Raw genomic sequence first — 9,593 nt, 5'->3', positions numbered from 1 at the left:
AAACAGAGGAGTTCAAGAAAATTCAAGATCAAGTGTTATACAAGGCAAAACAGTTTGAGAAAAATAGTGGTGCTGGAATTGCTCTCTATTCTGATAATAGTAATATTGGTGATTCTCCAATTCAATGTACTTATGTTAGTAATAGCGGGCTTCATATGTTAATCATGGAAGTTCTTCAACGAATATGAATCAAAAATCTCCTGTGCAGAGCTTCAATGTACCAAGATTAGACCCCCATTGCACGAAGCTGGTTGAAGAGAATATGGATTTATTAGCGTCATTCATGACGGCCTATGAAAATCTAGCCTTAGGGAAGTTGGTCGAACCCTCTAGTCTTGACGAAGATTTTGATCAAATAGACCAGGATGAGATGCAAGAATTAGATCTACAGTTGAACATGGTGTAATTGGTCCGCAGGGCAAAAAAGATTTTACGGAAAATCGGTAAAAACTTATTTGGGGGACAAACAAAGACACGAATGGGTGTTAATATGACGAAAGTGAAGTGTTACAATTGTGGCACATACGGACATTATGCAAGCGAATGCAGAAAGCCAAAAATGGAGAGATCTTGCAGAGACAGTGGCACACATCAAGGAAATGCATCAAGATCAAGCTCAAAGGCTTCGAATACCACAACCTCAAATGTCCATGCAAGTTCCTCAGACATTGTCACTCCATCTGCTAATAATGCCTTGGTGGTACAAACACTACAATCCATGTCGGAACTATACGACTGGGGTATAGCTATGGAAGATATGGCAGGTGCCATTATATCTCAAGAATTTGTGGCGGAGATCATTAAATAGGAAGATATGGGAGTAAATTTTGAATGTGAGAACATTGAAGAACTTATTGTCATAGCAGAAGTCTTAAGCGAGAAGATGGAGATGGACAAGTCTAATGAGGTAGAGGAAAGCTTAAGCGAAGAGACTAAAGAGCTACTGAAAAAGACTGAAACTGCAGAAAAGAAAGATGGGAATGATCGGTTTGAGTTTAAGAGCCGGTTCAAGAGAAAGTTCAAGAAACTGCTAGTGGAGTTGAAACGGCTGATGTGGTGGGGCCGAAAATGTTGAAGGAAATGTAGCTGCATGTGATGTTAGTGATGTTCAAGAATCATTGAATTTAGACAACATTCTCTCTGAAATTGATGCAGCATTAGATTCCGAAAGTCAGACATCTGCTACTGATAAAGAACAAGTATAGTTACTGATGATGATGATGATGATGACAGTATGATGAAAGAGAACGAGTATCACAGGTTGGTTAAGTGAGAACTGTTTGAAAAGTTAACGGAAGAAGAATAATGCAAGCTTGTTATGTTCAGGACTATGGTTGCTGCTCTCGATCCCTCTTTAGAGTGGGCAATCAAGTTGAACGAATGGAAAGATAAATTTACATATATCAGTTGCACGTCTCCAGAGTCTTCGGATGATGATGTTCCGCTGAAGACATTTAAAAGACGCAGAGTGGGTGAAGAAAGCTCTAGTTTCGTACACGCAACTCCAATTGTCACAAGGACAATGATCCTAAGGCCTCAAAACCAAGGGAGCAGCAAAGTGGTTCAGCTACTGCAACTGCAACCAAGGTAAGGACAGAGGGGGATTCCAGAGGTAATACTGGCGGAGGTAATACAGGTGGTGATACCACAGGTGGTGCTACCGAGTTAGAAGAGGTTGCTGAAGATGTTATGTCATCATCGGATTCCGAGGTCGTAGATATTGCTGTTGAAAACTATCTGATAATTAAGTGATGATTTAGTTAAAGATGAAGTAGTTGAAGGTGTCGTGGAAGACTAGGAGTCAGATGATGACGATATAGTTGGTAAAATTGATGAGATAAAGGTGAAGAAAGGTGAAGAGATTGTGTATACCAATGTTGATTATCCAGACATCGATTATGAATATGAATCCTTTAGAGTAGAAATTTACAATGATAAAGATGTAGAAGAAGATCCCAATGCGGTGCCATTGCCTGAAGAAACAATTCAACATGTTAAGACTAAGTGGTTGAAAGACCCTCATCCAATTATAAAACAAAAGAAATCCCGCATTTAAACACGTGGAGAGTACTCAAGTCAGATTCATAGCTTGGATTTCAATGAATGGTAGGGTTGCTTATGGTAAAACGAATAGATGGAGTTTAGTACTTCAAATGCCGTGCGAAGTATCTACGAAGTTTTCCAGCTAGAGACTTGCATCACTTGGCACAGATTGATCTTAACCATCACAAAACAAAGGTGAATGTTAATGGTTTAGTTCTCAATCTGCAGCAAGAAAGTCGGGGTAATAAGTGGGTTTTGTTTAAGCCGGCGATTGGAAGGTGAGTTAGTCGTAAAGATCTGGTCACTGGTAAAAAGATATACAAAATGGTCTATAAGTCGGCAAGGTGTCTGAGGAAAATACCGATGCGAGAATTTGACCTGAACTGCTTGAAGGGTATAAAGGGATGGTATGTAGACTGGAAAACTAGTGAAGTGGTAATTACTCGGAAGAAGTTTTCAGATGAAATCGTCTGTATCTTAGATCCTATGTGGTTGGTAAACATGAAGATTGAAGATCTAAAGAAGCTCAAGAGACACTCTCTTCATTGTACTGAAGATATGTGTACGTTTACTATGCAATATATCCGAGTAGTTCAATTTTGTGTCAAGAAGGGTCTAGGTGCCGGAAGCGCGTATTACTCTGCCGATTGAGACATGTCAGCCAAGTTATTTTTGAAGATCCGCACACATTAAAGGGGAGTCTATAAATGTACTGAGTTGTGATGAAGTGTTGGATTCAACTTACTTGAAGAAGTTCAAGGGTCCGTTATTTAACTTGTAATAGTTTTGTTTAGTATTATTAAAGTTCTGGATTTAAGGTATGATATGTAAGTTCCGAGTTTGTGTTGATTAAATTCGGAACATCAAATTAGTCATACTTTGTCCGGGTTGGTGTTTTGGATATCCAGAACTCTTGTGTTCCGGATTTAGCTTGCTGTATAAATATGCTTTTATACAATAATGAGAATATACTTTTTGGGGAAACATTCTTGTGCAAGAAACCTAGAGAGAGAAACCCTAAAATCCTACTATGTGTTTTCTACTGTGTGTGTTGTAAATCTGATAATACTCTGTGTATTCTCAGATTATTTCTTCTCTATAGTCTACGCTTCTTGTTCTTAACCTATGCGGTGTGTTCGCGTGGTAGATTCCGCATACTGCGCGTGAGTTACGAGTGATCGATCCTTATCGAGAAGGCTAGGTGACCTTACACAATTAGTCTTCAGCAAATATTTTCTTTGAAAGTCATTACCAGTCTATGGTTAACGTCTGAAGCACACAATCAGGTGGCTTCTCCTTCATGTTTTCCATGACTACTTCACTACGGATAGTGTACACGTTTCCATGCAAAACCAATTCGATATAAACAGCTTCTTTAGTACTCCATTTCTTATCTAACTCAAATGCGGCATTATGAACTTTAACCATTCTCTTGCATTTCATCCTTGCAACTATCAGCTCCCATGGCAGATTAACTTGAGTGACGATCATATCTAGTTCAATTCCAATGTAGATTCCGATATGGTCCTCATATTTTAGCTTATTGTCCCCACACTTATTTGTTAGGATAGCACATTCTTCTACTACTTCCACCAGTTTAACATTTTCAACTTATAAATCAGGGGGTTTCCATGAATTAACCATTCAAGTTCCTCTATGTCTTTCTTGTGATAAAAGTCAATTGGATTGTCAATTACCACAGGTAGATGAGACAATTCCTCTTTAAAAATATATTCCCAAGACATATAAGATGGAATTTCCTCTATGATGTCTATCATAAAAGCGGCTGCTTTTTGTGAAACTTGTTGATTATCGAAGCTTGTTTGAATTCAGGCACATACATATTACTTTTTCTTTGTAAGTGCTTCTTTCACTCGTTCCTCATCCAATGGTTCAGTGATCTTCTTAGATATAGTAGGTTTAGCAACTGGATCTTTAGTAGTTTCACCACTCTTTGTAGTAATGGCTTTCACTGTAGCGTTTGGGTTGATTTTAGTTTCGAAGGTAACCCACCATGTCTTCTTTCGATCATCCTTTGAAATAACTGCCCTAAACATTTTTCAATGTTTTGCAGTGACGCATTCTGCAGTTTTAGCTCATCCTTAGTATTATTCTTATGAATGTTGTTTGCTTCAATATACTTCTTCATTAGCTCCTCCACATTAGGTTTCGAATTCTCAATCAGATTTTTCTATGTAAATCCTGGTGGAGCATAAGTCGAAGAATTTTTCCAACTAAAGTTAAGATGATTCCTCCATGCAGGATTGTAAGTTCTATAGTAAGGGCTATTCTAAAATCTTCCTTGGTTATTAACATAAAAAGCCTCTTCGGAATTTTCAAATGGGAAAACTTCCACCTTGTGCTCTCCTCCACATGTAGTACACTTGTCAGACGATTCTTCCTCTTTCTTTGCTAACAACTTCCTCCTCTTAACGGGTAAAGCTTCCACACATGCTTGTAGAATTACGTCATCATCTACTTGGTATAAGCCTTCCTTCTTTGCAGATCCCATCACGACGATATGATGTATAATCATTCATAGCTAGCTTATCCATAAGTGCATATGCATTTGTTGGTATCAAATTTGCAAAAACTCCATTGGCAATTGTATCTAGGATTTGCCTATATTCTGGAAATAGTCCTTCATAAAAAGTTTGGTAGATCAACCATGGCTCTACTCCGTGATTAGGGAACATCCTTATGATCTCCTTGTAACGCTCCCATGCTTCAATTAATGACTCTTAATCCAACGAATGGAAGGTTAAAATCTTGTTTCTCAACTAATTTATCTTAGAGGGTGGAGAATGTTTATTCAAGAATTTCTCAACTAAGATTTCCCAGGTTGTTATGGAACTTCCTTCTTGGGCAAAAAGCCAAGTCCGAGCTTTTTCAATAAGCGAGAATGAAAATAGACCCAATTTGATCTCATCGGGAGAAATTCCATTGACTTTGAAAGTATCACGGACTTAAAAGAACATGTCAATGTAAGCATTAGGATCTCCATCCTCTAATCCAGAGAATTGGCAACTTGTTTGGATTAGTGTGATGATTGGGGTGGAATTTAGGAATTCTCTGCATAAGTAGCAGAATGAGTGATACTAGAGGGAAGAGTAGTAGATGGTCGAATGTGATGCGAAATGGATTGTTCTGTTTCTCCCATGTCAGCTAAAACTTTAAGCTCTTCTCTCTTGGTAGCTTTAGGTGTAGACACCAGTTGAATCCTCACGGGTTCTATCTTCTTCTTCTTTTTCTTAGAATTCTTATGCGATGATCGCCCAGGTCCAGGAAGTAGTTCTACTAATTTACCGGATCATGTTTTACGCATAACCAAAAAAATATCCTAAAGTACTAAAACAGTAAATAAAAGCGAATAAATGGTTACACTACTAAATCAAAATCTTTCCTAATACTGTGTCCCTGTCAACGGCGCCAAAAACTTGACGTGCTTAGATAGTAACTAATAAAATATGAAACACACAGAGACTAGTTCTAAGGTAAAAGACCTAATAAATACTAACTACACACGTAACAAACAAGCATACCTATCATAGTATAGTATAGTTCATGTAAGTTACCGAGTATCAATCCTAGGACACAAAAGCTATTAGTACCAGATTTATCACTTAATATGCAATCTACTAATAATCAAACTTTAATACCAATAATACTAATACTTTAATTAACTATGAAAGATGATCAAGGGTAAAGACAATATCACTATCCAAGACTCGAATCAACGAAGACTGACTAGATTGATGACATATTATACTTATTAAACTATTTCGAGACTTAACTTTGATAATAGTATATGAGGTGCTAAATGGATTAATACCAAATAAGGTTAATCCCATTAAACTATGGTTGAGGCTATAGACACACTTTAGACCTAATCCAATAAAGCTATTATTGATATGGATTCTTATGACTAAGGTTTCTAGACTAGTGCCAAGATTGAACCATGAACATAATGATTTACAACTATCAAGGTTAGCCAAATATAGAAAACTCTAACTAGTTTCTAGATCCTTTTATTCATATCGTTCTTATAGGCAGCCCACATGTGCTTCTTCCACAACATGGTTCCATACACAAGAGCAACAAACATGTCACACCTAATTTTGCAAGTTTGGACAACTTAGAAGTATATCGTGGTAATGATTTATTGCATGTTGGGAATGGCAAGGGACTCATTATCCTTTATATGTCTCCTCACAAATTTTTTCGCTAAATAAAACTTTTCGTCTATTTGATATCCTTTACGTACCATAGATTACCAAAAAAATATTTTCAGTTAGAAATGGTGTCTTGACAATAATGTTTTATTTAAATCGTACTCGAGTTTTTATAAAGGACTAATTTACACGTACTACCCTTCTCACGGGCCCAGTGAACACAACCTCTACTCATTTCGTCTTCCTCTTCTTCGGTCGATTAATAAATCTGTTTTTTTTTTTTTTTTTGTAGATCCTGACCCCTATACCATTTGGCATAGGCGACTTGGTTATCTATAGCCTCATCTTTTATAATTCTATAATTTTTAGTTTATCTCTACAACTAGATCTTTACCAATTTAATGTTATTAGTGTTAATGGGTAAATCCACAAAACTACGTTTACGTGTTTCTAATTTCCAAAGTAAAATATTCTTGATTTGGTTTATTATGACATTTGGGGGCTCACACCTCCTTTATCTTATGAACGTCATCACTACTTTATGTAGTGTGTTGATCATCTTTCTTGATACATCTGGGTTTATCCTTTGGTTCATAATTCAGCTCTACAACACTTTTACAATTTTTATCGCAATGTCAAAAGACAATTTTGTACTAGACAATTCGGGCACTTTGCTTTCAACGCAATAGTCATTCTAACTAATCGCAAGCCATCTTGTACATCGGCCAACAAGTTGCCTTTTGAACATCTCCTCAAACAATCTCCCAATCTCCCGGATACTTTTTTGTTCAAGTTTCAGTTACCAATGTTTTCCTATCTTTGTCCATATAATCACCACAAAATATATTTTCCGATCAACTATGTGTGTTTGTTATGGTTACAACCATCTCCATCATGGTTATAGATTCTTTGACTTGTCTACTGACCAACTATACATTGTTCATCATGTTCGTTTCAATGAAACACATTTTCCTTTTACTATAACCAGTAATCCACCCTCACCATCACACCCACTCTGCCTATACACCTCTTTCGCAAAACCAATTGTGGTAACCGAAACTACACCACCACCCCCACTCCCGTACCATCCAATTCCCCGTCATCCCCATCCCCACACAGTGACAACCACCTGTGTCCCCTAACTTCTCGACCTCCCCACCCCCACACATCCCACCACCCCCGCCCCCCATCTCATCTGCGCCCTTCTTATCTACATCAAACCCTAAACAACGGGTTTCTGATCAACCTTCAGTTCGTCATGGCACTACCAATTCATAACCACCGAATGAGCCAACCTCGTAGACCATTGCCAATACATCTTCAAAGTGGTGTCAAGCCATAGGTAGAGAGGATTCCTCTCTTTGTCAAAAACAGAATATGGACTCTCGTTTCAGGTGTGTTTAATACTAAAGTTGTTCATAGTAACTGACTTAAAGGTTAAAATGAGACATAATGCATAATTAATTAATCGCTACATAGTCGTTTATTCATAAATTAACTCGAGCCAAATGATACACGATAGTTTTCTCAACACACCATAATTTTTTATTAGAGATGGCACTTTGAGTCCTAACTAATAACCTCCACGATATTATAATGAATGTCCAGATTGAAGTTTAAGCAACCACCTCTTTCTTTGTACTTGTTACCTAATTGGATGCATTCATTTTTAACTCAAAATTGTTACAATTAACTAAAATAACTAAAAACAACACTAGCATGACAAAATTTAATAATTATTATTTTAAGTTTCCAAAGTAAAGTAAAACTAAACACCCTCCTCAAAATCTACAAAATTAAATTTCTGTAAATTCATTAACAAACAAATAAAAAAAAATAAAAAAAAAGAAAAAAAAAACTAAGCATTGCCAATTGTACTGTACAACATCTTAAAGCAAGGGCAATTTCAAACCACATAATAACTTATTAACTGATTCATTGAAGATTCAAAAACCGGGTTAACTGGGTCGGGTTAACAATGCCGGGTATATGCACTCCATTTTTACCCATGAGAATACCCGACACTTGCGCGTAGCTTTCAAACTTTCTTTTATCACCCGGCTTCGGCTCAGCCGGCTTCCCCTTTTGGCTAACAACACTCTGTTTCATCGGCTTCCTAAGATCGGCTAATTGAGCCGCGCCAGAAACAGGCACTACATCGGCTCGAGCCGGGTCCCACGGCTGGCCAAACAAGGTTCCTTTGGTTAGGTACTCATGAGCCAGATAGCCAGCCATGAGCTTACTATCGCTTGGTGGTCGAGCCGGCTTGATTGGAGCCGCAGCTCGTGGTAAAACCGGCTTAACCGGCTTGGCTAGCTTAGGTGTTTTAGACGGCTTGAGAAAATCAAACGTTTTATTATCGCTGGCTTTTGTCTTATTTGAAGCCGTTAATTGTCGTGGCGCGTGGCTCATCGTAGCTTGCATGAGCGCGTGAGTAACTACCGTATCCGAACTTTACGTAAATGCCCCCAATTTGACGGATTAAGAAAGAACAACCAATTAAAAAATCCAGGGGTAAATTCGTAATTTACCACCATAAATTTTTGGATCAGAGCTGAAAAAGGTTGTTACAAAAACGAGTGGATCTGAGTACAAATCGGAGCACGGCGGCGCGTGGCGGAGGAGGCGGCAGCGCACCGGCGCAGATAGAGAGAAAATAGATGAAGAAAAGGTGTGGGGGAGAGTAGGATGTGGTGGGTTGTTTATATAGGGAAAAAGTTAGCTTATTGCCCACGATATTACTGATAATTACAAGAGAACCAGGAGGGGTGAAATGACGGAAAAGCCCTTTAAGTCTAGTCATTTAAACCCTTGAAGAAATGAGTTTGGTTATTCTGGACCCTTATCTGAGGGCCAGTAGGAATGTTTGGGTAAAATGTGGGGGCTGATTGTAATTAGTTCATTGTTTGGGGGTTAATTGTTCATAGACGGTATATCAAACACAACACTTGTTGGATGATCTAATTTTTACTTTTTTTCTGTTATTTAAAGTGTAATTCTGTTTTTTAATAAATATTATTTTATGAAATTTCATTATTTATTTTTATAATACATTTTAATATATTTTTTTCTTAAGAGAATTGGTATTTGTATTTGTATAAAACATCATCTATGAGAGTTTAAACTATAATCTAAATAAATACAATATTATTTTTTCTTAGGAGAATTGGCATTTGTATTTGTATAAAATATTATCTATTAGAGTTTAAACTATAATCTAAATAAATACAAAATCTTCAAAAAAAATCTAAATAAATAAAAAAAAATTCAATATTGTCATATTAAAGAGCGTGTTTATTAATTACTGGGGAAGAAATATGGACCAAGTCGCGACAAACATACTTGAAATATTTGAGACGAGTATTTGAGCATGAGACT

At 37.2% G+C, this 9,593-nt stretch overlaps 1 protein-coding gene across 1 annotated transcript; it reads right to left on the bottom strand.

The window, feature by feature from the left end:
• Positions 1-7,935: 7,935 nt before the first annotated feature.
• On the bottom strand, positions 7,936-8,889 carry LOC110942191. Its single transcript, XM_022183939.2, has one exon. It carries the CDS (start codon positions 8,637-8,639, stop codon positions 8,151-8,153), a length of 489 nt encoding a protein of 162 aa, XP_022039631.1. The 5' UTR covers positions 8,640-8,889; the 3' UTR covers positions 7,936-8,150.
• Positions 8,890-9,593: the final 704 nt, after the last annotated feature.

The sequence above is a fragment of the Helianthus annuus genome, chromosome 1 (assembly GCF_002127325.2).
Source record: "Helianthus annuus cultivar XRQ/B chromosome 1, HanXRQr2.0-SUNRISE, whole genome shotgun sequence".
In the NCBI taxonomy this organism is placed as follows: domain Eukaryota; kingdom Viridiplantae; phylum Streptophyta; class Magnoliopsida; order Asterales; family Asteraceae; genus Helianthus; species Helianthus annuus.
This window is presented reverse-complemented; position numbering and strand designations above follow the sequence as displayed.

Excerpts from the sequence above, each read along its gene's own strand:
- LOC110942191 (XM_022183939.2), bottom strand. The coding sequence starts at position 8,639 with ATGCAAGCTACGATGAGCCACGCGCCACGACAATTAACGGCTTCAAAT.